The sequence below is a fragment of the Mus caroli genome, unplaced genomic scaffold, assembly GCF_978045245.1.
Source record: "Mus caroli unplaced genomic scaffold, Mus_caroli_1 scaffold_4, whole genome shotgun sequence".
Taxonomy (NCBI): Eukaryota; Metazoa; Chordata; class Mammalia; order Rodentia; family Muridae; genus Mus; species Mus caroli.
This window is the reverse complement of record NW_028227259.1, coordinates 69270190-69297669: the sequence shown is the minus strand read 5'-3', so window position 1 is coordinate 69297669 and position 27480 is coordinate 69270190. Positions and strand designations below refer to the sequence as shown.

Below are 27480 nucleotides of genomic sequence, written 5' to 3'. Positions count from 1 at the left end.
GGCTTCAGCCCTCACTCTCACCCCTCCTCACTTCCCTCCCCACCCAACGGACAACCCCTACTTAGTTAAATATTCCACTCAGCGCCTTGTCCTCCACGAGTCTCCCAACACAGAAGCATCTTCTCATCTCCCTGTAGCCTCAAGGACTGCTGAACAGATCGTTTACGGATATGTCTGTTAGGATGTTAGCTGGGAATGGGGGCTGTCCCTGACTCTGTTGCCTGCCTGTGGATCCTGTTCCCCTAACTAGGAGAGGATTCCTACAGTGACTTGATGCCCCTGGGAGCCCAGCAAAACTGTCTCCTGAGAGGCTTCATCCAGCAGCTGACAGAAACAGATGCAGACCCGCAGACAAGCATCAGGTAGAGAACTCGGGGAGTCTCGTGGAAGAGTAGGGGATAGGATTGACCAAGCTGGAGGGATCAAGGACATCACAAAAAGATCTAGAGTCAACTAACCTGGGCCCATGGGGGCTCAAAGACTGAACCACCAACCAAAGAGCATGCAGGGCTGGACCAAAGACCCCTACACATTTGTAGCAGATGTGCAGCTTGGTCTCCATGTGGGTCCCCCAACAACTGAAGTAGGAGCTGTCTCTGACTCTGTTGCCTGTCATTGGATCCCTTTGCACTAATTGGACTGCCTGTTGGGCTTCAGTGGGAGAGGATGTGCCTAATCCTGCTTTGACTGGATGTCCCAGGACTGGGTGAATTCATTCCCCTTCTTTGAGGAGAAGGGATGGGGGTAGTGGGGGGAGGGATTTGTAAGGGTGGGACGGGGAGGAGAGGAGGGAGCGGGAGCTGCAGCCAGGAAGTAAAACAAATGAATGAACGAATGAACACACAAACAAATAAATGGGAAAACATAAAATGTTGTTAGCAACTTTAAAAAAAATAGAAAGAATATGTTAGTTGGAGAAATGTCTGCTGCCTCCTCTACCACTAAGAGCAGAGTGTCCTTGCCTGCCCCACCGACTGGGGCTTGGCCACACCACTTGCTTTGGCAGTGGAATATAAGTAGCTGGGATACAAGGGAAGACTTTAACCACATTCAGTGCATGTGTCTGGCTGGGCTCTGCTGCACCTGTCATCTGTTTGCCTAATGAGAACATAGCTCCCAAGTTGCCTCTGTCCAAAGAGAATAGACTCATGAAACCAACTTGAAGCCAGCCCATAGCTGGAACCAAATGAGGCCATCCTAGTGCTTGGACAAAGCCATCACTGCTGACACAGCACATAATCATTATCTAGTTCCATGACATCTCTGCAACTAAAAGGAAATGCATAACAGCCAGGCATCCTCTGAAAATTTTTATAAATAACAATTGGAGTGAATTACTTGAAAACCAGTTATTCCGAATTAGCATACTCACACAAACAACACATAGAAGCTTTTACCAGAAGTATTATATCCCTAGAATATTTTATTTTGTCTTTCAAAATAAGTAATATCTACATTTCCCATAAATTTTGAAATATAAATATGTCATACACCTTTTAATCGCTGTTGCAAAGCAAAGGCTATTTGGAGATTCAATTTTCAATCTACAGATCACAGAGACACAAGTCCATCAAACCCACCAACCACTGGGTAGGAATCTCAGATGCTTCAAAGTTATCAAAACTTTGATTTTTCAGCATTTCAATCACAGGCACATCAAACTGAGCAAGTAGACACTTTAAAAAAATAAATGTCAAAATGTCAGAATGTGGGGGTCTAAAATATTACAGTTTGCGGATAACCTGACAGCATACCTAAATACTGTCACTCGGGTTTGTTTGTTCGTTAAAGATCGCTAAAGTAACTCTTTTAAAAGACCATAATGAAAAGCTCACTTCATTCTATTAACAACCAAAAGAGAAACACTTTGGAGAAAACAGACTTAATGTCAGGAGGATAAATAAGAAACTCAGGAAGGGGGACTATTCACCTTTCAGGACTCTACGACTCCCAGCCCATGCTCGATCACTCAAATGTGATGGATAAAGCTATTCTGTAATTCTAAGAAACCTAGAGAATCATAATTTCTAATCATCACCGCTATTTTCCCGCAAATCAAAAGAGAATTCTAATCAAGGGCTAGCCAAATACCCAGGGAGCGTTGGCAGATTCCGACTCCAGCTAAGCTGCAAGTCCAGTTTTATTTTTACCCTTCTCTTTCCCGGACTCTCTCTGCGTCGGGCCCCAGCTGCGCTCTGCCAATCTGGGTCACTCAACGCAGAGGATCAGTGGGCGACAGCCGCTGTGTCCACTTTTAGCAGGTTGCATGCCTGGGGAGTGCTTGGGCAGAGCTGGCATGCTCTGGATCCCAGGGTCCAGTGAGGAGTGACTGAACACTTCTGCTCTTCCTAGGTTTCTGGGGAACGTGAGTTAGACAGGAGAAACAGAAACCAGCCATTGGAATTGGCTCTAAAAAACCAGCCATCTTATAATTCAGCATGAAGTATATCCTCATAAATACTAAGAGGAAAAGAGTCGAAGCTCAGAAGGTATAGACCTTTTGTTTTCTTAATCAACACTTTAAAATCAATGTGCTACATTGTATGTACTTTTTATAACTAGTGAAACCAATCTGTATTTGGGTTGGGGGATTGCAAACCCAACATTGATGCTGCCTCCAAAACTTTCATTACTTTTTAAGTCTAACAAAACAGAAATAATGCCAGGCTTTGAGGCACACACCTGTAATCCCAGTACTTGGATTACTTGGGCTGATGTAGGAACACTGCAGGTTCCAGGCTGGCTTGAACTACACAGTGGGACCCTGTCCAGAACGGAATAAGACAATGTACTGATGGCTTTTTAAAAATCACCCTAGGATCATAACCCTATGCTCTCTTTAAGGAAGTAGTCACAGGTTTTTGTATTGTATTTTCTTCCTTTCTTACCACCCACGAGATATGTTCCTATATATTATAGCATTATTATTGTGTGTGTGTGTGTGTGTGCATGTGTTGTGTGTGTACCTGCACACGACGATGCATAGACACATAAGTGTGCATATGTGTGGAACCCAGATGATAACCTCTGATGTCATCCAACTTGTTTCTTGAGGTCAGGTCTCTGAACACCATGGAGCTTGCCTTAAATAAGTGGGGCTGGTTGGGAGCTGCAGGGATCCTTCTGTCTCGGCCTCTTTGGCCTTGGGATTACAAACACCTCCGAGCCTGGCTTTTTTCTTTGGTCCAGGAAGTCAAACTCAGGTCCCCATCTTGCACAGTGAGCACTTTACTGACTGTGCTGTCTCAGAGCCCACGGTTGCATTTGCCTCAAAATGCTCATGATAGGTCTTCTTGGCCTCTTCCTCGGCCACTCCTTGCATTCTTCCACCACAAGGTCCCAGATTTTCCTCTAAGGGACTCTCTGCTTCTTTGTGGCATAGCAGCCAAGCCCTTTGAGAGGGATAGGCCAGGCTAGAGTCTGATTGGCTCGGGCTCATCAACTCCCCTCCCCTGGACATGATGAATAAGGGCTATGACCCCTTTCTCTACCGGAGGCATGTAAGGAGAATGTGAAGACAGAGCTCACTAGACCTCTTGGGCTGGAGCAGGGTAGGCATATGTCACTATAGAAAGCTAGAACACGAAGCCACTAAAGCACAGCCCTGTGGAACAGCTGGGAGAATCCAGGTCCTCTCCAGTGTCGCTGATACAGCTGAGTCAGCCTAGCCTGGGTCAACCACTCTCCTGACAAGCTAGGAGGCTTGCTATTTCTCTAAAGCCAATGCCTGTGGAACTTTTCTTGTGCAACCATAAAAATGCCAACAGGCTCAGACTCTCTCTCTCACACATACACACACAAGTTCAAGGGAAATCTTACTAAATATGCATAGGATGCAATAGAAACTCAAGTAAGAAATTAAGTTGCAGATCCTCTATCATACAACTCAAAACTGTAAACCAGCAGGGGAAAGGTCAGTGCTGTATTACATCAGATCTCGGTTAGGGTCCATCAGGCCCGCATATGCGCAGGAACATCCAGTTTCATGGCCAACACGGAGGCCAAAACAAGAGCACTGGAAATGGCCAGAATTGAAGAAAAAAAAAGTGTTATTTTCTAATATTGACGAATGTAGAATTTTACTACAAAACAACGTGACTAAGGGAGACAAAGACACAGGTAGGGAGGACAGAAGGAAAGACAAAATAGTCCGTTATGGAAACAAAGATTTAAAAGCTGCAGATCTGGGGGAATCAGACTTTTCATTGACAACCACCCCACACACCCCCAAAGCCGAGTGGTGTCTAGAACACAAAGTGATGGCCTCTCTGTCTGGGATGTCTGTTCAGCTTCTCACTACTGTTATTTGGTGGAGGAACTGTTCCGAGTGTACTGTAGCTTTAATGTAAACTGTTTCCCAAAGCCTCATGTGTTTAAAAGTTTGGACTCCAGCTGGTGGAGCTGATTTGATAGGCTGTAGGAGCTTTAGGAGGCGGGGCCTGAGTGAAGGTGAGCCTTCTTTGTCTCCTCTAAGTTACTTCCCCTGGGGATTTTTTTCACAGTGATGGGAAAAGTGATAAATATGAAGAAGAGCTCGGACAAAGGCTGCAGGAAGACCTCAGTGGTAGAACACTTATCTCCCATGTGTAAGACCCTAGAAAATCGTGCATGCACACAGTTCACATTCCACACAGAAACCAACGGGACACTGATGTGTCTGTTCAAATACCAAGGATGAAAGGGGAAGAGGGAAGGCTACAGTCTGGGGGTGCCATGGGCAAATGAGGAAAAGGGCTGCTTGCAAGGCACCAGGACAGGAGTTCAGGAGCCACACAGGATCCTGACCAAACTGCCCTCCCAACTCAACAGGACTAAAACTTTTGGAGACAGGAGCAATAAAGAGCTTTGAAACAGGATGGGGTGGGGAGGTAAGGGAGTGAGGGTAGCAGATATGTGTGGGATCCAGGTCTAAGCAGGGTACCACACACAGATGTGTGTGGGATCCAGGTCTAAACAGGGTACCATACACAGATGTTTGTGGGATCCAAGTCTGAGCAGGGTACCACTCACAGAAAGCCTATCAGAGCACTGAATCCATGACCTTTTCTTTGTCTTGTTAATAATCACTTCATTTCTACCTTGTATCCATGACTATCCACATCCAAAGACAGAGTAAGGGTCCAGTGAAGGAGAGAGACTGGGAGGAGCAGGTGAAGAAGAGGGAAGAAAGGACTCCACCCATTGGCTTGGTCCACTCACCCCTGAAAGGGATTTTCTTCAAGTCCTAACCACTCTCCTGACAAATTTTATTTTTCAAAAAAAAAATAAAATAAATAAAATGTTGAAAGGGCTTCAGTCGGAAAAGAATGTGCCTGGGTACCACATAGATGGAACTGTTTCCTAGCAACCGACACCGCTTTGCAGAGATGCTCAGTAAACAGCATCTCCTGAAGGGGCTGAGCTGGAGGGGGAGGGGCAGGTCAGCCACTGATGACTGTGGCTTGGGTCTCCTTATAGAACAAAGCTGTCACAGGCCAGACTCTGGAACTAGATTGCCTGGGGTTTAAATCTCGAGTCTGCAACTTGCTTAGCTATGTGGTTTCAGACAAATCAGTTAGCACTTCTGTGCTCCAGTTTCCCCATCTGTAAAATATGCATAAAACTGCTTGGTTGAGAAACACTGCACCAGATGTTACAGATTTATATTTATCATCTCGTTAGCTCCAGCATCCACTCTGTCACCAGCCGATGAGAAATGGTCAGGTGTGGGTGAGATTTCATTATCATTACTGTTACTATTTATTCTGGCTCTGGGCTAGCTGGGTCATAGAACCCTGTCACATTCCAGTGACTCTTACCACAGGATGAGTCAGGCTTTCGCTTGTCACCTACCCCTCCCACTTATGACAACTTACAAGGTCCCTTAGGAAACAGGCAATAACCACATCTGTCTGCCAATGACAGTTTCAGCTCCACAGCCATTAGTTTTTCCACTTCCCATAGGAAAGATGAGAGGGGGCTGCTTCTCTGAGGTCACACTAGACTGTGACAATGTTCACAGCCATGAACTTACTAAACACACGCGTGCGCGCGCACACACACACACACACACACTTCTGTGCTTTTTGTGCTGAATATCTTGCAATCAGGAATACTCCAATCTTTCTCTCCTAATTAAGAAGTAAGAACTAGCTGGGCATCTGGAGCAGGCGCGGGAAGGGCCCTGAGTGTTGTTGGAGGTAAGGAACGGGAAGGATAAACATCCCGGGGCATGCCTGCTTGTGGTTCAATCAGATCTAGCTAAAAAATCAGTTCTGAGTGCTACCAGAGGACAAACTTCAGGGCAAGCTACTCTCTAAACGACTCATCTAACAGGTATCATCTACCAAAGGGACGACGTTCCAAGAGTCTAGTCACTGACTACTGTCTCCAGGTCACAATTAGGTGAACTGCTTTTTTAAATCATTCAAAAAAAAAAAAGTAAAGAAAAGAAAAAAAACTGAAAAAAACACTTTGCTTCCTGTTAGAGCAGTAACAGTTTCTATTTTCTCTGTCTCTGCAGAGTCCAAGTGTGAATCACGTGTCTCCTGCTGTCTGGGCACAGACTCTGTGGCATGGGCTTTGTGGCTAGCCTACCTAAATGAATGAATGAGGAGGTCCTAGGACTATGATGGAGAACTGATCCTTGGCCATGGGTGCTCATGGTCATCAAACGAGGCAGCTCCCGCACTGCACACATTCATTATGGAACCACGGGGCAATTCTTCTGAGAGATGAATGCTCTAGGTATAATGAGCACTGGGAAGGAAGGGGTTTGTGAGCCTAGCCAACTGCAGAGAATGCCACTCAGGCAGTCATGTTGAAGGTCCTAAAAGATTTGTCCCCAGGGAAGTGAGGAAGGGACATACCAGGGGCCATCTTCTCCTTTATTCTGAGGACTGGGACATAGATTCTTTGTACCTGACTGATGACAATGACCAGGGAAAGGAGGAGGAAGAGGGAGAGAAGGATAAAGAGGGGAGGATGGAAAGAGGAAGGGAAAAGGCCCTTCTCCAGCAACAGCTATGATGCAGATGTGTCAGAAGGAGTTTTCCAGAAGGCGTCTTTCCAGGGACAACTGCATCTTGAGTTCCGAATCCTCCATTCCACTGCCTGGAGAGGTGATGTGGTGGTGCACTCCGGCATCCATACTGGACCCTGAGAAGATCGCTGACAATTGATGGGGCGTCCAAAGAGCATCCCAAATCAGAGGGTATCTGTGAGTTGCCACCTAAAGGTCTTGTACACAATTACTCTGCTTACACTTGGGAAAAGCAGGCAGATTACTTCCGGTTCCTTCTCTCACGTGTGAGTACAGGGCAGGCTCTACAAACTCTATCTTAGCTGGGAGTTTTAATCCCTGAATCCTGAAGTGTAAATCTCAAGGTCTTCTCTGACATTTCTCCTAGAAAACGAGTTCTAGCCTTTTCTGTGACTTGGATAAAAGGGTCTGGTTGATGGCGATGAGTAAGTAGCCCCTGAATGGGCTCGTGGAGGCCACAGCCACAGCTCAGTGGCAGAGTCCGTGCCTAAACTACCAAGCTGTAGGTCTGGTGTTCAGTACACAGTCCAAAGGAAGGAAGGGAAAGGAAACGTACAAACATATTCAACAACTCCTCGTTCCCTGCCCCTCTCCACACCACAGACCTTCACCCTACTTGTAGAACTTTAAGATTGTTTGTGTGTGTGTGCGTGCATGCGTGCGCGTGCGCGTGCGTGTGCGTGTGTGTGTGTGTGTGTGTGTGTGTGTTAGTACTGGAGGTTTAACCAGGACCTCCCTCACCCTAGACAAGTGCTCTCTCACTTAGCTATAGTCCCAGATGAAAAGAAATCATAGTAAAAACCACAAATCAGCAGCAATCTAACACCCCTGCTTAGAACCTTGCAATGTTCTTGGCTTAAATTTTACCTTTACTAAGAACCCTCATCTATAGGAAGAATTCTGTCACCTTGAACATCCCCATACAACACTTACTTATTTATTCATTCACGCACCCATTCATTTTGAATATAGGCTTATAGGAATGCACCACCACACCCAACCTACTCTTCATCCTTAGAACATATAGCTTAGCTTGTCGTTAGTCACTTATTCTCATTTCTCTCAGTGTGATTTCCCCCAAAGGAAGGAAGGATGCACATTTTGCATCCTATAATGCTGGATCCTAGCACTGGGCCTGGCATTACCATTGGAACTCAATACACTTCTCTCAGGAAAGGAATTCTTAAATCACACTTTCACATGCTCATGCAGACGGTTGTTTTTTTTTTTTTTTAAACAATGATTTAATAATAAAGAACACTCACAAATGAGTACTGCCGGGCATCCCAACTAACTAATTTCGTATTTAAAACCATTTGAGTGCTTAATGTGTTGATTAATAAAATATCCCACTGAAAAGCACAATTGAGTATAATTTGCCAGAAATGTTTTGTAAGGAAGGAAAAGAGCAATCTACTCACTAGAATAAATAGAACTTCAGTTCCTCAGTTGGTGCACGCTCACGTGATCACAAATGAGCCTGGGGACTTTCTTTTTCTAAAGTATTGAGTCATAGCAATGAAAAGGCCACAGCCCTTCGAACCCTGGACCTCTATTCACAAAGCAAGTGAGAAGAGAAGATGGGTCTCACTTCGTCTTCTATGATGTAGCTCTATAAAGGCAGTGAGGTAAGGGGTGGGGTCTGACCCCTACATGTCAGGTTGACCAGAAGGACAAACTACATCTCATCGTAGTTCACCACAGTAACTACTGAGCAGCCCGTAGTGTTGGCTAGCTTTCCCAGCTAGCTTACCCGTTCATTCTTTACAGCTCAGTGTAGATACAAACATAGGCATTTGTTGGCAAGGTAAGTATAGTAGAAAAAGTTATCTGCCAAGTGATTGCGTAGGTGTATGGCATAAGACCAGGTCACCCTGCCTTTTCACTGATGTCAAAGGGGGATCCTTGGGCTCCTAAAGGTAACCCGTCAGGGTCCACTGCACAAGAACATCACTTTGGATGTGTTGTTCTCAACACTGCAAACGTGGACTTTTTCCACAGTAGACCTGAATTCCATTACGTCATTCTACCATGCGCAGAGAGATAGATAAAACATCTCATGTCCTGGTGGAAGCCTTGCCAATATTATGTCATGCTTCTTTAAAAGAACCATTATTTCCTCTCTATTATCTGGCAGCCCTTCCGTTGCAGCTACCGCTATAATTATCAGTCACTTTACAGTAAGGTTCCAGTCACTCCTCGTGTTCTCATTTAGTTGCCCTGAAGTCATCCTTTTCCCAACCTACACTTCTCTACATGCAGTACACACAGATACCTTCCTTTGCTTGTAATATAAGCACCCACAGCCTCAAGAGCAAGGGAGGAAGTGAATCACAAACATTGCATTGCCTTTTTTTTTTAATTCTTAAAGCAGTGAACTATGCTTTAAAAGAACAAACCATCCCAATGAGAGTATCTTAGTCAAAAATCAGCTGGGCAGTGTGCTGATGCCTACAGTCCTAAGCAACCCTTCAGAAGGTGAGACCCAAGGACATGAATTCAAAGCCAGCTTTGGGTTACAAAGGCCTACCTAAAAATAAATACACATACAAACAAACAAACAACAACAAACCCATGAAGATCAAGATCACAACACAGTGATGAGGTCCCACAAAACAGGTGACAAGGATGTCAACAACAACTGTGTATCATGAAACACTGATGGCTGCCAGAGAGGCTTCCATGCCCCTCTTGGAAGGATCTGCCTCTTGGTTGAATTCAACCTTTTCACTATTGGAAGATAAAGTCCTGCCCAGATGAGAAAACTCTCGGATGAAGATGTGGGGGTGGCAAAGATGAAAGAGGCAGTATGCCACCAGCACTGGAACATGCCAGGACTGACCAAAGATGTCTCCCTCCCCCCACACCCCATTCAATCGAATTTGAAGAACATACCATACAGACCACACAGGCATGGTTTTTCCAGTTGAATTCACTAGGGGGTGTGAGGGTAGAGAAGTCCATACCTTCTCTCCATTCCCAAATGCCACACGCACTTGCAGACTGTGCACTCGATGCCCATGACAGTCCAGCACCGAAGATAAAAGTGTAAGGAGGAGTTAGGGAAGCAGAAACCGGCCTGAGTAGGGCCACAGGCCTCACCCGGCCGGATCAGCGCCAGGGTAGCGGGAGCGCAGGGTTGCCTGACACCCGCCAGCTACCCACGACCCCCGCCGCAGGATTTTGGGACTGCTGGTGAGTGGAACATAGCTTCTGCTCCAATCCAATTGCGCAAGACCTGAGACTGCATTAGTTAGGGAAGCAGAAACCGGCCTGAGTAGGACCACAGGCCTCATCCGGCCGGATCAGCGCCGGGGTAGCGGGAGCGCAGGGTTGCCTGACACCCGCCAGCTACCCACGACCCCCGCCGCAGGATTTTGGGACTGCTGGTGAGTGGAACACAGCTTCTGCTCCAGTCCAATCACGCGGGACCTGAGACTGCTCTGGTTGGGGAGAGAGAAATCCGGCCTACATAGGGCCACAACCCTCTTCCGGTCAGAAAAGCACCTGGGCCGCTGGGGCGCAGGGTCTGCTGACACTCGCCAGCTACCCACAACACCCGCCACAGGATCTTAAGACTTCTGGTGAGTGGAGCACAGCTTCTGCTCCAATCCAATTGCGCGGGACCTGAGACTGCATTAGTTAGGGAAGCAGAAACCGGCCTGAGTAGGACCACAGGCCTCATCCGGCTGGATCAGCGCCGGGGTAGCGGGAGCGCAGGGTTGCCTGACACCCGCCAGCTACCCACGACCCCCGCCGCAGGATTTAGAGACTGCTGGTGAGTGGAACACAGCTTCTGCTCCAATCCAATTGCGCGGGACCTGAGACTGCATTAGTTAGGGAAGCAGAAACCGGCCTGAGTAGGGCCACAGGCCTCACCCGGCCGGATCAGCGCCAGGGTAGTGGGAGCGCAGGGTTGCCTGACACCCGCCAGCTACCCACGACCCCCGCCGCAGGATTTTGGGACTGCTGGTGAGTGGAACACAGCTTCTGCTCCAATCTTTAAATAGTGACAACGATAACAACTAACCCCAGAGATTACCAGATGGCGAAAGGTAAACGTAATAATCTTACTAACAGGAACCAAGACCACTCACCATCATCAGAACCCAGCACCCCCACTTCGCCCAGTCCAGGGCACCCCAACACACCGGAAAAGCTAGACACGGATTTAAAAGCATATCTCCTGATGATGATAGAGGACTTCAAGAAGGACTTTAATAACACACTTAAAGAAATGCAGGAGAACACTGATAAAAAGGCAGAAGACAATAAAGAGGAAGCACAAAAATCCCTTAAAGAATTGCAGGAGAACACTGCTAAAGAGTTACAAATCCTTAAAGAAAAACATGATAACATAATCAAACAGGTAGAAGTCCTTACAGAAAAACAGGAAAACACATCCAAACAGATGATGGAAATGAACAAAACCATACTAGACCTAAAAAGGGAAGTAGACACAATAAAGAAAACCCAAAATGAGGCAACACTGGAGATAGAAACCCTAGGAAAGAAATCTGGAACCATAGATACGAGCATCAGCAACAGAATACAAGAGATGGAAGAGAGAATCTCAGGTGCAGAAGATTCCATAGAGAACATCGGCACAACAATCAAGGAAAATGTAAAATACAAAAAGATCCTAACTCAAAACATCCAAGAAATACAGGACATAATGAGAAGACCAAACCTACGGATAATAGGAGTGGATGAGAATGAAGATTTTCAACTCAAAGGACCAGCAAACATCTTCAACAAAATTATAGAAGAAAACTTCCCAAATCTAAAGAAAGAGATGCCCATGAACATACAAGAAGCCTACAGAACTCCAAATAGACTGGACCAGAAAAGAAATACCTCCCGACACATAATAATCAGAGCAACAAATGCTCTAAATAAAGATAGAATACTAAAAGCAGTAAGAGAAAAAGGCCAAGTAACATATAAAGGCAAGCCGATCAGAATTACACCAGACTTTTCACCAGAGACTATGAAAGCCAGAAGATCCTGGACGGATGTTATACAGACACTAAAAGAACACAAATTCCAGCCCAGGCTACTATACCCAGCCAAACTCTCAATTAACATAGATGGAGAAACCAAAGTATTCCACGACAAAACCAAATTCACACATTATCTCTCCACGAATCCAGCCCTTCAAAGGATAATAACAGAAAAAAACCAATACAAGGACAGGAACCACGCCCTAGAAACAACAAGAAGGTAATCCCTCAACAAACCTAAAAGAAGACAGCCACAAGAACAAAATGCCAACTTTAACATCAAAAATAACAGGAAACAACAATTACTTTTCCTTAATATCTCTTAATATCAATGGACTCAACTCCCCGATAAAAAGACATAGACTAACAAACTGGCTACACAAACAAGACCCAACATTTTGCTGCTTACAGGAAACTCATCTCAGAGAAAAGGATAGACACTACCTCAGAATGAAAGGCTGGAAAACAATTTTCCAAGCAAATGGCATGAAGAAACAAGCTGGAGTAGCCATTCTAATATCTGATAAGATTGACTTCCAACCCAAAGTCATTAAAAAAGACAGGGAGGGACACTTCATACTCATCAAAGGTAAAATCCTCCAAGAGGAACTATCAATCCTGAATATCTATGCTCCAAATACAAAGGCAGCCACATTCATTAAAGAAACTTTAGTAAAGCTCAAAGCACACATTGCACCTCATACAATAATAGTGGGAGACTTCAACACACCACTTTCACCAATGGACAGATCATGGAAACAGAAACTAAACAGGGACACAGTGAAACTAACAGAAATTATGAATCAAATGGATCTGGCAGATATCTACAGAACATTCTATCCTAAAACAAAAGGATATACCTTCTTCTCAGCACCTCATGGTACCTTCTCCAAAATTGACCACATAATTGGTCACAAAACAGGCCTCAACAGATATAAAAATATTGAAATTGTCCCATGCATCCTATCAGATCACCATGGACTAAGGCTGATCTTCAATAACAAAATAAATAATAGAAAGCCAACCTTCACGTGGAAACTGAACAACACTCTTCTCAATGATACCTTGGTCAAGGAAGGAATAAAGAAAGAAATTAAGGACTTTTTAGAGTTCAATGAAAATGAAGCCACAACATACCCAAACTTATGGGACGCAATGAAAGCATTTCTAAGAGGAAAACTCATAGCTCTGAGTGCCTCCAAAAGGAAACTAGAGAGAGCACACATTAGCAGCTTGACAACACACCTAAAAGCACTAGAACAAAAGGAAGCAAATTCACCCAAGAGGAGTAGACGGCAGGAAATAATCAAACTCAGGGGTGAAATCAACCAAGTGGAAACAAGAAAAACTATTCAAAGAATCAACCAATCAAGGAGCTGGTTCTTTGAGAAAATCAACAAGATAGATAAACCCTTAGCCAGACTCACTAGAGGGCACAGGGAAAGCATCCTAATTAACAAAATCAGAAATGAAAAAGGAGACATAACAACAGATCCTGAAGACATCCAAAACACCATCAGATCCTTCTACCAAAGGCTATACTCAACAAAACTGGAGAACCTGGATGAAATGGAGAAGTTCCTAGACAGATACCAGGTACCAAAGTTGAATCAAGATCAGGTTAATGATCTAAACAGCCCTATATCCCCCAAAGAAATAGAAGCAGTCATTAATAGTCTCCCAACTAAAAAAAGCCCAGGACCAGATGGGTTTAGTGCAGAGTTCTATCAGACCTTCAAAGAAGATCTAATCCCAGTTCTTCACAAACTATTCCACAAAATAGAAACAGAAGGTACTCTACCCAACTCATTCTATGAAGCCACAATTACTCTGATACCTAAACCACAAAAAGACCCAACAAAGATAGAAAACTTCAGACCAATATCCCTTATGAATATTGATGCAAAAATCCTCAATAAAGTTCTTGCTAACCGAATCCAAGAACACATCAAAACAATCATCCATCCTGACCAAGTAGGTTTCATCCCAGGGATGCAGGGATGGTTCAATATACGGAAATCCATCAACGTAATCCAGTATATAAACAAACTCAAAGACAAAAACCACATGGTCATCTCGTTAGATGCGGAAAAAGCATTTGACAAGATCCAACACCCATTCATGATAAAAGTCTTGGAAAGATCAGGAATTCAAGGCCCATACCTAAACATGATAAAAGCAATCTACAGCAAACCAGTAGCCAACATCAAAGTAAATGGTGAGAAGCTTGAAGCAATCCCTCTAAAATCAGGGACTAGACAAGGCTGTCCACTTTCTCCATACCTATTCAACATTGTACTTGAAGTCCTAGCCAGAGCAATTCGACAACAAAAGGAGATCAAAGGGATACAAATTGGAAAAGATGAAGTCAAAATATCACTTTTTGCAGATGATATGATAGTATATATAAGTGACCCTAAAAATTCCACCAGAGAACTCCTAAGCCTGATAAACAGCTTCGGTGAAGTAGCTGGATATAAAATTAACTCAAACAAATCAATGGCCTTTCTCTACACAAAGAATAAACAGGCTGAGAAAGAAATTAGGGAAACAACACCCTTCTCAATAGTCACAAATAATATAAAATATCTTGGCGTGACTCTAACTAAGGAAGTGAAAGATCTGTATAATAAAAACTTCAAGTCTCTGAAGAAAGAAATTATAGAAGATCTCAGAAGATGGAAAGATCTCCCATGCTCATGGATTGGCAGGATCAACATTGTAAAAATGGCTATCTTGCCAAAAGCAATCTACAGATTCAATGCAATCCCCATCAAAATTCCAAATCAATTCTTCAACGAATTAGAAAGTGCAATCTGCAAATTCATCTGGAATAACAAAAAACCTAGGATAGCAAAAACTCTCCTCAAGGATAAAAGAACCTCTGGTGGAATCACCATGCCGGACCTAAAGCTCTACTACAGAGCAATTGTGATAAAAACTGCATGGTACTGGTATAGTGACAGACAAATAGACCAATGGAATAGAATTGAAGACCCAGAAATGAATCCACACACCTATGGTCACTTGATCTTCGACAAGGGAGCTAAAAACATCCAGTGGAAGAAAGACAGCATTTTCAACAAATGGTGCTGGCACAACTGGTTGTTAACATGTAGAAGAATGCGAATCGATCCATTCCTATCTCCTTGTACTAAGGTCAAGTCTAAGTGGATCAAGGAACTTCACATAAAACCAGAGACACTGAAACTTATAGAGGAGAAAGTGGGGAAAAGCCTTGAAGATATGGGCACAGGGGAAAAATTCCTGAATCGAACAGTAATGGCTTGTGCTGTAAGATCGAGAATTGACAAGTGGGACCTCATGAAACTACAAAGCTTCTGCAAGGCTAAAGACACCATCAATAAGACAAAAAAAACACCAACAGATTGGGAAAGGATCTTCACCTATCCTAAATCAGATAAGGGACTAATATCCAATATATATAAAGAACTCAAGAAGGTGGACTCCAGAAAGTCAAATAACCCCATTAAAAAATGGGGCTCAGAACTGAACAAAGAATTCTCACCTGAGGAATACCGAATGGCAGAGAAGCACCTGAAAAAATGTTCAACATCCTTAATCATCAGGGAAATGCAAATCAAAACAACCCTGAGATTCCACCTCACACCAGTCAGAATGGCTAAGATCAAAAATTCAGGTGACAGCAGATGCTGGCGAGGATGTGGAGAAAGAGGAACACTCCTCCATTGTTGGTGGGATTGCAAGCTTGTACAACCACTCTGGAAATCAGTCTGGCGGTTCCTCAGAAAATTGGACATAGTACTACCGGAGGATCCAGCAATACCTCTCCTGGGCATATATCCAGAAGATGTCCCAACCGGTAAAAAGGACACATGCTCCACTATGTTCATAGCAGCCCTATTTATAATAGCCAGAAGCTGGAAAGAACCCAGATGTCCCTCAACAGAGGAATGGATACAGAAATTATGGTACATTTACACAATGGAGTACTACTCAGCTATTAAAAAGAATGAATTTATGAAATTCCTAGCCAAATGGATGGACCTGGAGGGCATCATCTTGAGTGAAGTAACACAATCACAAAAGAACTCACACAATATGTATTCATTGATAAGTGGATATTAGCCCAAAACTTAGGATACCCAAGATATAAGATACAATTTGATAAATGCATGAAACTCAAGAAGAATGAAGACCAAAGTGTGGACACTGTGCACCTTCTTAGAATTGGGAACAAAACACCCAGGGAAGGAGTTACAGAGACAAAGTTCGTAGCTGTGATGAAAGGATGGACCATTTAGAGACTGCTGTATCCAGGGATCCGTCCCATAATCAGCTTCTAAACGCTGACACCATTGCATACACTAGCAAGATTTTGCTGAAAGGTCCCAAATATAGCTGTCTCTTGTGAGACGATGCCGGGGCCTAGCAAACACAGGAGTGGATGTTCACAGTCAGCTATTGGATGTATCACAGGGCTCCCAATGGAGAAGCTAGAGAAAGTACCCAAGGAGCTAAAGGGATCTGCAACCCTATTGTTGGAACAACATGATGTACTAGCCAGAACCCTGGAGCTCTTGTCTCTAGCTGCATATGTATCGAAAGATGGCCTAGTCGGCCATCAATGGAAAGAGAGGCCCATTGGACTTGCAAACATTATATGCCCCAATATAGGGGAATGCCAGGGCCAAAAGAATGGGAATGGGTGGGTAGGGAAGTGGGGGGCGCTATGGGGGACTTTTGGGATAGTATTGGAAATGTAATTGAGGAAAATATGTAATAAAAATATTAAAAAAAAAAAGTGTAAGGAGATCCATGACCTCCATGAGCAGACATAAAACACTTCAGACTCCATCTTCATTCCTTTGAAAGGTTAAGGTCTGAAGGCAAGCAAGCCAGGGAAGCAGCCTGATCCCTCTAGCCTGTCTGTCTCGATAGCACCACCTACTAGGGACCAGTGAGGCGGCCTGTGCACATGAGAGCAACCCTGAGTTCTGACAAAGAACACTGTAAGCTGAAGGGAACAGGCTCATCTGGGCAGCCGCAGCTCCTGAATCCGCTTGCTCTTCGCACACGAGAGGTGGACCTCAGCACTGTGTCAAGCATAGTCCTTACAGGAGGCGTACAGTCCTAAGTGAGGGAAATATAAGGAATCGAATGGCAAGGGCTATGGAATTAAACTGATCAGGAGAGCCTTTCCCAACTCCTAGAAGCCTAATCTCCTTGTCTGTAAATGTTGGATAAGTGGAAATATGCTTGTAATATATATATATATATATATATATAATGTATACTAACATACATAGTGTATATATAAACACATCCTTTATAACATATACTAATATATAGATTTGTAACATGTATTAATAATTAATGTATATAATATATGCTAATATATAATATAGACATATATTTGTAAAGTCTAAGAAAGGATCCTGTCCTACCTCTGACATTTACCATTTACTTCTTGGACAAGACCCTTAATCTGTCATAGCCTCAACTCCCTCATCTACAAGTGGGGATAACAACAGTACCTACTATGGAAACACAGAATTTGTGTTCTGCCAGGTAAGGTGGGAGTCAAAAAACAGGCAGATCTCAGTGAGTTCAAGACCAGTCTTGTCCATATAGCAAGGTCCAAGTCAGCTAGAGCTACGTAGAAAGTCTCAGCTTCAAAAAAGGAAAGAAAAAGAAAAAAGGAAGAAAGAAAGAAAAGAAGATGCACCCAATGCCAATATATAGTAAATATTTCATAGCTATAACTTGGTATCCCAAGCAGTGTTAGCATACTTAGCATGCTGCCTCCTGCCTGAGAGTCACCTAATGAATGAGAGAAAAAGAAACCCACAATTTCCAGTACTTCCAGAGCTGCCTTGTCCCACCTAGCACTGACTGCCACTCATGAAGTCAAAGCCAGATGTGGACATCATGGGTCCTTTGTCATCTGTCAGTGAGGAGCAGGGTGCTCAGAGCTCTAGCTGCTGGAAGCAAATGTCCTCCCTTCCCCCCTTCTTCGTGGCCAAAGCTCTGTCTGTCCATTTAGTTTGTTTGATACAATCAGTTTCCAGGGAGACGCTGAAGCAAGGAGTGTCAGCTCCCCCTCCCTGTCCACTTCCCCTTTCCCCAAATCTCTGGGCCTTCACTGTTCTCCGACCATGTGACAGCTTTGTGTCACAGCAGCCCTTGTATACAAACAAGACAGACTACTTAAATGTCACTGTTCAGAAAGCTACTGCTTGCTCTGGGCTATACATCAGCTTTCTCTATCCAGCTAAGAAGGGCTTTCTTTTTCCTCCCCAGCTCTCATAAGCAAAGCTGGAGAGACATTTGCAAACCTAAACTTCACTGCAATTTGAAAAAAAAATAATAATAATAAGAGTCCTTACAGTGGCAGAGAAGTTGAATAACTATGACTATACAATTTACAGTATGATATCACCAGTGTCGTAGTTACTGGCCACCAAATGCTAAATTAACTCAAAAGCCACTCATAAATTTCCCCTACTGCCAAACCATATGGCGCCTTCCAGTATCAGAGTGCTAAGATACCCTCAGAGTATTTAACCTTCAGAAGCAGATCTCAATAAAAGTGGAAGGAAAGAAAGTCATCCCCTGAGGACCTAGGAAAGTGAGGTTCCCACTCATGTGAAACTTGGCAAGGTTACAAAGAGGGCTGCACTCACCACAAAGCCAGGCGCATGCTATGACTCAGTTAAAGGGATCCAGAAAGTTTTCAAATTGAGATCACTGAGCTGGCCTGAAATCGTCCGCCCCTCCCTTTTAAAGGCTTGGCAACCTGTTCCCAATCCAAATCAAGTGGAATCCGACTGAAGGGCCATCTGGTCCTCCAGAAAGTGTCTGTCACTTAAAAGAAAAGTAAAGACTGGAACAGATTAATATTGTTGTGGGTGGAGAGATTAAATGGGAGAGGAGATCCAGGCATATTAGAATCATCTACCTGCAAACAAATACCAGTGCTAGCATAGAAGAAAGGGGTGTCAAAAATAAGCCTCTAACTTGCCAATCTCCAGTTTAAGGTATTGGACTGTCTACAGGGGACAGGCACTGAAGATTTTTCTTGGTGTTTAGTACAAAACTACATGTTCAACCTAATATCAAGGGGTAATTTTCTAAGCCCTAGTAGACTGTGAGGTCATCTCATAGGTAAGCTATCACAGGCTCTCCTCTGTCCCTAAAAGCAAGCAAGAGCTGGGCAGTGGTGGCACACGCCTTTAATCCCAGCACTCGGGAGGCAGAGACAGGCGGATTTCTGAGTTCCAGGACAGCCTGGTCTACAAAGTGAGTTCCAGGACAGCCAGGGCAATACAGAGAAACCCTGTCTCAAAAAAATAAAAACAAAAACAAAAAACAAAACAAAAAAAAAGCAAGCAAGAGTAGCATGCAATATCAGCTTAATCGATAGCCCAAGTATTCAGAATTAATAGACAGAGATAGCGTCAACTTCTGTCTGGAGTTAGATTTGATCAAGCATTAAGTAAAGTAAAATATAATGAAGTGAGATCAGTAGGTAACTGAATTATAGTATGTACACTCGAAACTTATAGTTCTGAAGAATGTCTTTCAAACTCAGACTTGGTGCCAGGCAGTTATGGTATATGCCTATAATCCCAGGAGGGCCCAGAGTTCAAAGTCAGCCTGGGCTACTTAGCAAGCCTCAGTCTCAAAACATCAATATAAGACTAGGGATGTTATGTCAGTGAGAGAGTACTTGCCCAACTCCTGGTACTGAAACATAAATAAATAATTAATAAAATAAGATAATAAAAGAGTGAAACCAAAACAGAACAATATAAAATTCAGTTGCTATTAGCAATAGCACCAACAGTCATAGCAAGGATGGTAATAGCAAGAATAACAGCAACAGTAGTATAAATGGTAACTATGATACCATCACTCAAGCAGTACCAGGTGCTATTCTAAGTACTTTCTTAACATGCACATGTCTTATGGATTTGTTGTTTGTGTGTATGTGTGTGTGTGTGCATGCATGTGCATGTGATTGTATATATGGACCCACAACACTGACATCAAGAGGCCTCCTGGATCACTCCCCATACTGTTCTTTGAGGCAGCATCTCGAAACTGAACATGGAGCTCCCTGCCATGGGCTAGTCTAATAAGCCAGCTAGCATGAGATCCCAGTGCTGGAACTACAGATGGGACCTGGTGGGCGCTACAGATCCAAATACCAATCCACGCACTCACCAGGCAATCGCTTTAACCACCAAGCCTATTCTAAAGCATTTTAAAATATATTCACGTATTAAATCCTGCGGCACTCCTCCAAAGTGAGGTGTTGTTTAATGTCCTGTTTTACAGATGTTTCAACAATACCCCCTTTGTTGTTTTTGTTGTTAATTCGAGGTATCTCTCAAAGAAAATATCTGGAAACATAAGGACAGGAAAAGCAGCTTGCCCAAGGTCACTCAGCTAGAAGTGACAGACCTGGTCCCCACCCAAGGACTTCCAGCTAGGAAGCTGGGCCTCTTGGCCCACTGTGCAGCTTACTGCCCTAGGAAAATAAGCTAGAAAGGCAATTCAATAGGAAGTTGGCCTTGCCTCTGCCTGCTGAGAGTGAATTATTCCCTCAACTTTACTGTCTCCCCTTAGGACCCTCCCCAACACCACTTAAGGTACTCTCTGGCTGCTCCTACAACCATGAAAAGTCTCTGGATATGTGACCCAGCTGTCCCTACTCAGTCTGTGACCGGACTGAGCCCAGCTGTATTATCCAGTTCACCTTTGGCAGCTGAAGCAGAAGCTGGTGTTGGGGGAGGTAGGAGCCTGGCTTCTGAGCCATATTTCCTGCCCAGTAAGACGGTCTTCAAACAGTCAAGGCTACGGGGCTGAGAAATTCCTTGCTAAGAACCTGTGTCCGGAAGCTTGCTCCCTGAGCCTTATTAAGAATGTAAATTCTCTAGACAGACCAACTCAAAGGAGCCCAGAACTAAAGATACAGAGTAGTAGCAAAGTTTATTTATTAACCTGCGCACCCAGGAGAACATTTTGGTGTTCTTTTTTTTTTTTTTTTTTTTTTTTTCTGAAAAATTCCTGACTGCACAGAAAGAAAAAAATGAAAAAGGCCTGTGGGAAATTTAATCACCAATGGAACAAAACCTAAAAACAAAGCCCTTCCCAATGAGGATGTTGCCAGAGACAATGGGCCCCTAAGGGGAGATGCGATTGTCTCCTGATAAGAATCCCCACGGGAAGCGGCTCACACTAAGAAACACATTATTGCTGTATTAGCCCAGGAATCTTTGTTCAGTGGGCAACTGTGTGCAAAACCATCTGTTATGCCCCCCCTCCCAGTTTGCAAACGTGGCATTTACATTTCAAGAATGGGAAGGGGAAAGGGGGGGTGTTGAGCACTCCCCCAATGCACACACACACACACACACACACCTTTTTACCCAGCCTGGGCTTAGGAGAGGAAACTCCCCTTTTGATGAAATCCAACTCCACTGAGGAAAGGAGATAGGCCACTTCAATTATGCACACGCAGCGTGCCGGGCAGCCTGGTCCTAAAGCCACATGCACACCATTTGGGTTTTCACTGTCTTTGACTGGTTTAAAGGGCAAAGTATCAAGAGTCATTCTAAACTGTGTTTAGCGCTTAACCCGGCGCTGCCTTCTTAAACTGTCTCTTCCTTTCCTCAGCTGATATGAAAGCTAATGTTCTACGCTGTGTAATGTTTAGCCTGAAATACCAACAGGAAAAAATCTTTATATATTTTGATCTATAGGGAGATGTAATAAATATATGTACATATTCCAAAATTCACAGAGATGTGAGATTCAGATTTGCATTCTATCCTGCATGGAGTTTATACCACAACGCACAACGCACTTTTAAAGGCAGGACATGTGTGTCAATATTATTATCAATTAAAGAAACTGGGAATAAATCACATGCCTATGAGAAAACAGAGGCTAATTTTTCCCCAAAGAAAATTCAAGAAGTTGAAAGAGGCTGTCACACAACTCTCCACTACTGTCTACAAACGTCTCCAGTGAGCCTGTGAGCCCCAAACTCAGAGAGAACACCTGTCATGCTCCAAGCCTTCCATCAAAATAAGCCTTACATCAAAAATAAGAGGCTAACGTCGTTTTCTCATCTGGTAGTAAGTTACATCTGGTAGTTACAAGAGACACGCCAGCTCTGACTTTTAGTAATGGTGCCTGGTATATATTCTGTTTCCTTAGTTCCGTTTTTAAATAGATGGCTCCAAACACTAAGGAGCTTTTTTGCATCCATGAAGCTGGTTGACCCTGAAAGGTGGCGGCCTGTGGCTGAGCCTTATAGCAATAGCCTCTGCAGCCACTCAGCAGGTTTAAATCTGCAGCCCTATAGTTCTATCACCCTACCAACATTGGAGACCTGGGCTGTCCCAAGGGTGGGGATGGGGTCGCTAAGCGACCATCTGAGTTCTATGAAGCGTATTCTTGCTTGGTCACGGACTTAGCTGCACACATCCTCCTTTGAACTCTCAGGCCAAGGGGGTTGCGCGCCATTTGGCCAAATTCCTCTTCTACAAGGCATTTTAAAAGGTGGTTCATAGGAATTCCAAGAGTGGATCACAAATCACCTCTCCCACTCTCGCCCTCCACGCGTCCTGAACCCAAAGATCGGGTTGTTTCAGAATAGCAGGGCTACTGAGCTGCACCTGCAGATAGACATCATGAATCAGGATCACCCAGCGAGCGCTTCCTGGACTGAGCCGAGAGCTCCAGTGATTTCCTTGGCCTTCCACCGAGCCATTTAAGAAGTGAAATGTGCCAACCTGGCCCGGTACGCGGCCTGCTGCAGCCCACCCTGCGGTCTCTGGGACAACCGATAGCTGGGCAGCGTGTCTGCGGATAGGGCACTCGCAACTAGGTCTTGCAGGTTCCCCTCTACGCTGTGCTCTGCGCCATCCTTGCACCTGAACGGGTGCCAGAACACAGCCAAGAGGCTTGGATGGGTATGAACCTCAGTGGTGACACTGCCAACTCTGCTCCGGAAGGGCGAAGAGAGAGGCCAAGGGAATGTGGAGCAGAGAGCGGGACACCCCGAAATGCGAAATACGGCTCCCGCAAAGGGCTCTGGAAGCTCGAGCCCCTGTAGCCTTTGCAGCGCTACGGCTCGCACTGCGCTTCCCGGAGCAGCACTTGCAAACCAAGCAGAGATTGCGAGCTCCGCAGGCAGCAGGGATGAAGGCTCAGGGGACAGCCTCTTGCCCCTGGGCGCACAGCTAGACCGCAGTGTCCCCCCCTGTTCACGCCCACCATCCCAGAGCCCCAACGCCAGGGGATCTCAGCCTTCCGAAGGCCGCGGAGGGTGACCTGGGGAAGCTGGCCACGAAAGTGGGGGAAGGCTGGACCTGAGGTCGCTGCTCTCGGGGCAGCAGCTTGGGGCGCCCCTGCAAGGCCGCCCGCCGGTGGCGGCACCTACCTCGATCCACTTCTGTGCCTCGGCGAAGGCAGGCTCCGGAGGTGGTTCGGGCTGCAGGGGTTGAAGGACTTCCAGACCGAGAGCGGGGCAAGCCATCTGCGAAGCCCGGCGAGTACTGGAGCGCTCGGCCGCCGGGATGAGCACAGCCTCCTCCGCAGGAGCGCGCTCTCCGCCCCTTCCCGCCCGCAGCGCTCTCCAGCCGCCTTCCCCGCCCCCACCGAGCGCAGGTCCCCGAGGACAGCGGCGCGCACTGCCGGAGGACACCGTGGCCACCTCAGCCAGTGGCGCCCGGGCCCGCCGCTTCGTCCCCTCCCCCAACTAAAAATAACCTGCCAGGAGCTCCGGGCGTCCCTCCCGGGCTCACGCAAGGACCGTGGGAGGAACACTGCCCGCCACCCCGCTTGTCCTGCCTCCAGCCGGCTACTTTGGGTAGCCGGTCGGGCTGCACCTTGGGTGAAGCTGGGCGGGGAAACAGCACTACTGCGGCAGAACTGGAGGACTGACTGGCACCTGCTGTCCCTCCCAGCCACAGACCTGAGGCCTAGAGCTGCAGCTCCGGACCCAGCACTCTAAGGTGTTCAGAAGGCAACTGCCAGATCTTTCTGTTAAAAGGGGAGGGACACCCCGCAAGCTACCTGGGCCTTAGCCTGTTGACTCATTCAAAGGATTTATTCAGCTCTTATTATTCTCCAACCACCAAGCTAGGAACCTAGGACTGCTGGATTGGGGATGGGGGATGGGGTGGGGGCAGGGAGGGATAAAACAAAAAACAAACAAAAAACAAAAAAAAACTCCTAAAATGTGTGCTGGTTAGTTTTATGTCAAGTTGACACATGTTAGAGTTATCTGAAACAAGGGAACCTTAACTGAGAAAATTCGAGGGAGAGCCTAGCCCGTTTTGGGTGGCACCATCCCTAGGCTGGTGGTCCTGGATTCTATAAGAAAGAAGGCTGTGCAAGCCATGAAGAGCAAGCTAGCAAGCAGCACCCTTCTATGGCCTCTGCATCAGCTCCTGCCCTGCTTGAATTCCTGTCCTAATTTCCTTTGATGAGGAACAGCGAGATAGGGAAATGTAAGCCAATACCCTTTCCTCCCCCGTTGCTTTGATAATGGTGTTTCATCACAGCAAGACACAATTCTAAGATCTTGCCTTCAAGATACGCACACTTAGACTGGGATATAGCTCAGTTGGGAGAACGCTTACCCAACATGCAGCTCACCCTGCTTTCTGTCCCCAGCATCATGTCCTTGGAAGTACAAGCTCATAATCCCAGCACTCACTAGGTGCAAGCAGAAGATCAGAAACTCAAAGTCATCCATTGCACAAGCCAACTTGAGCTATATGAGACACCGTTCTCTGTATGTTTTTCTCTAGATATTCACAATACCAGTATTCATACTGGGGAGCAGACAATAAACAAGGGAATCAAAAGATGTTGTAGAACGAGCTATCTGGTAAGAGATGGCCTGTGTTGAGGAGAGAAGGTGCCAGTTGATTTTTAGTAAGCTGCTCATGTTGCTCCTGAAATGGCTGCACCAGTGCATTTGGGAGGCAAGCATGCTGGGAGAGGCCTAGAGGAGAGACAAGTGGAGAAGGAAACTGGGTATTTACGCTGTTGTCTCCCTGAGGATTTACTGACACCACCACTCTGAAGCAACATATGTCTTCTTTCCTTGGGTCCTGTCTCCTCTTGACCCATTCCTCCCTTCAGGCCCAGGAATGGTAAATCCCCCTGGTTTCCCACCTTTGCCCACTTCCTTCTATCACCCCTTAGTTTTGCTCAGTCACTTCATCTGTGGCTCAGTAAGCTCAGGGTGTTGTGACAAACCTTTCCTGGGAAGACTCAACCCACAGGTCTACTTACCCCAGAGATGGATCCTGTGACAGATGAGATACAACGCAAATCCAACTTGGTGAACAATGAGTTTCATTGGGGTTACTTAGAGGAATTTGGGTGAGACGTTACTTACAGTCGCAGAAAGGACTCAAAGACAACTGTATCACTAAAGCTCACCCCAGCATGGGTGACAGCTCACAAAGTTGGGAACCTAGAGCTCATGGCACAGCCTGCAGGCAGCTCAATGGGTGAAGAGTACCCTTTCCAGGTGCCTCAGTTGATCTAAACTTCTTCCAGGCAGCTCTGCTGGCCCCTGCTTCTTCTAGGCAGCTGGCCTGGTCTGGATTCTTCTTTGCAGCTCTGCTTGTTGGAGAATCTTCTTTGTTGCTTGGCTCTGCTCTTCTTAGGGGGATACTCAGTGTTTATTGCTTACTCTGCCAGGTCAGGGCCTGGTGAATCTGGTCAGTTTCAGGGACTTCCTGAAGCTACTTTGAGTTGGTTACCTTCCTGCTTAAAGAGCTTCCCTACAGGATATAATATTGCAATCTCAGAGGAAACTTTTATGCAATACAATGCTCTTGATTGACGCAAAGCCAGTGGATCTATCTCTCTGAATGGATGCTGGTAAGAGGTCATTGAGGGTGACTAGAGGTAGGCAAGTATTTACCATAGCTAAATCTGTCATCTGTTAATAGTCTGAATTTAGTTTGGGTAGAATTCTGCCACTACAACACAGAGATAGAACCCAAAACAGGCTTGAAGCACAGTTCTCTGTTTGGGAACCAGGTGACTTATAGTGTATAAACTTTGAAAACTACTTATATGGCATTTGAATGGAGCAAAGCACAGGTCTCATTGCAATACAAATAGGTAACCAACCCAAACTTTATTCTAGTCCTGTTCCCATTGACGTGAGAAACCCGGGGACATGAGGAAGCTAGGACATGCACTCAGACAGCCTTTCTCTAGGCCTGCTATAGCAGCATGACCAACTTCCTTTCCACCCCTGTTCAGACCACCTTACATTTGTGCCTCAAGCCATCCAGCAGCATCATGGTGACTAAATACAAAAAGACAGAATCATTTAGTCCCTAGTTAGTGCTAAATACAGGCCAGCTGACCCTTGCATCCTGCCATCCAAAACAGAGGGAGGGGAAGATATGCCAACACAGATCTCAAAAGGGCCACTAGCAGCAAAGAGCTAAGGGAATGCAGTCCAAAGAGGACGGACCTTGTCTGCAGGAAGAAAGACACCAACATAAACACAAGAGCTCATAAAACAACTCCAGTGCACTGACATTGAACTGCCAGCATGGGCTTTAAATGAAGAAGAGGGAAAGGAATCCGGTGACCTAGATGACACATCTAAGTGAGTATTCAGACTCTTGACCAAGTCACTATGATAGTGCCCATCCATAATCCTAGCATCAGGAAGGCTAAGTCACAGGGACTGCACGTTTGGGAACAGCCTGAGATACATATTGAGGCAAGCCTGGACTACATAGCAGGACCTGAAAATAACAAAGGGTTGGAGCTGCAGTTCAGTGGTAGAGTATGTACTTAGCATGTCCAGCTCAGTGGTAGAGCATGTGCTTAGCATGTCCAGCTCAGTGGTAGAGCATGTGCTTAGCATGTCCAGCTCAGTGGTAGAGCATGTGCTTAGCATGTCCAGCTCAGTGGTAGAGCATGTGCTTAGCATGCACAAAGCCCCAGGTGTAGAAGAATTATCTTCAATATAGATGTGAGCAGTGCATCATCCAGTGGCTGTATTTCTTCACCTTATACTAGCTCCCCAGAAACACACAGAGAAACCAAGATTTATTTCAAGCTATACCTCAATAGCTGAACAGTTAAATGATCTACCTTAACCTCCTATGCTAATATAGCTACCTCCCAGCCCCAGCCCGGGATACTTGCTTATTATTATCCGTCTCACTCCTTGGGCTTCAGATGTGTTTCCACAATTGCTCTGCGGACCCCTTCCTTATGGTTCCAAATCCCCATCCTCCTGGCTGCTTTCTCTTTCTTTCTTTCTTTCTTTCTCTCTCTCTCTCTCTCTCTCTCTCTCTCTCTCTCTCTCTCTCTCTCTCTCTCTCTCTCTCTCTCTCCCCTCCACTGGTGGACGTCCTACCCTATTCTCTCTTCTGCCCAGCTATTGGGTGATCAGTACTTATTGAC

At 45.4% G+C, this 27480-nt stretch overlaps 1 protein-coding gene across 15 annotated transcripts in view; it reads right to left on the bottom strand.

The window, feature by feature from the left end:
* Limch1 (LIM and calponin homology domains 1) overlaps positions 1-23668 on the bottom strand; it is a 331238-nt gene extending 307570 nt beyond the window's left edge. For 7 of the 15 annotated variants that reach the window (XM_029477939.2, XM_029477940.2, XM_021162641.3 and 4 more), the window contains exon 1: positions 23465-23659. In XM_029477939.2, the coding sequence (XP_029333799.1) occupies positions 23465-23560 (96 nt within the window). In that variant the 5' untranslated portion in view covers positions 23561-23659. Of the gene's footprint in view, positions 1-23464 lie in introns of all 15 variants that reach the window. The other 8 variants (XM_029477930.2, XM_029477931.2, XM_029477934.2 and 5 more) reach the window with 3 other exon arrangements.
* Positions 23669-27480: the final 3812 nt, after the last annotated feature.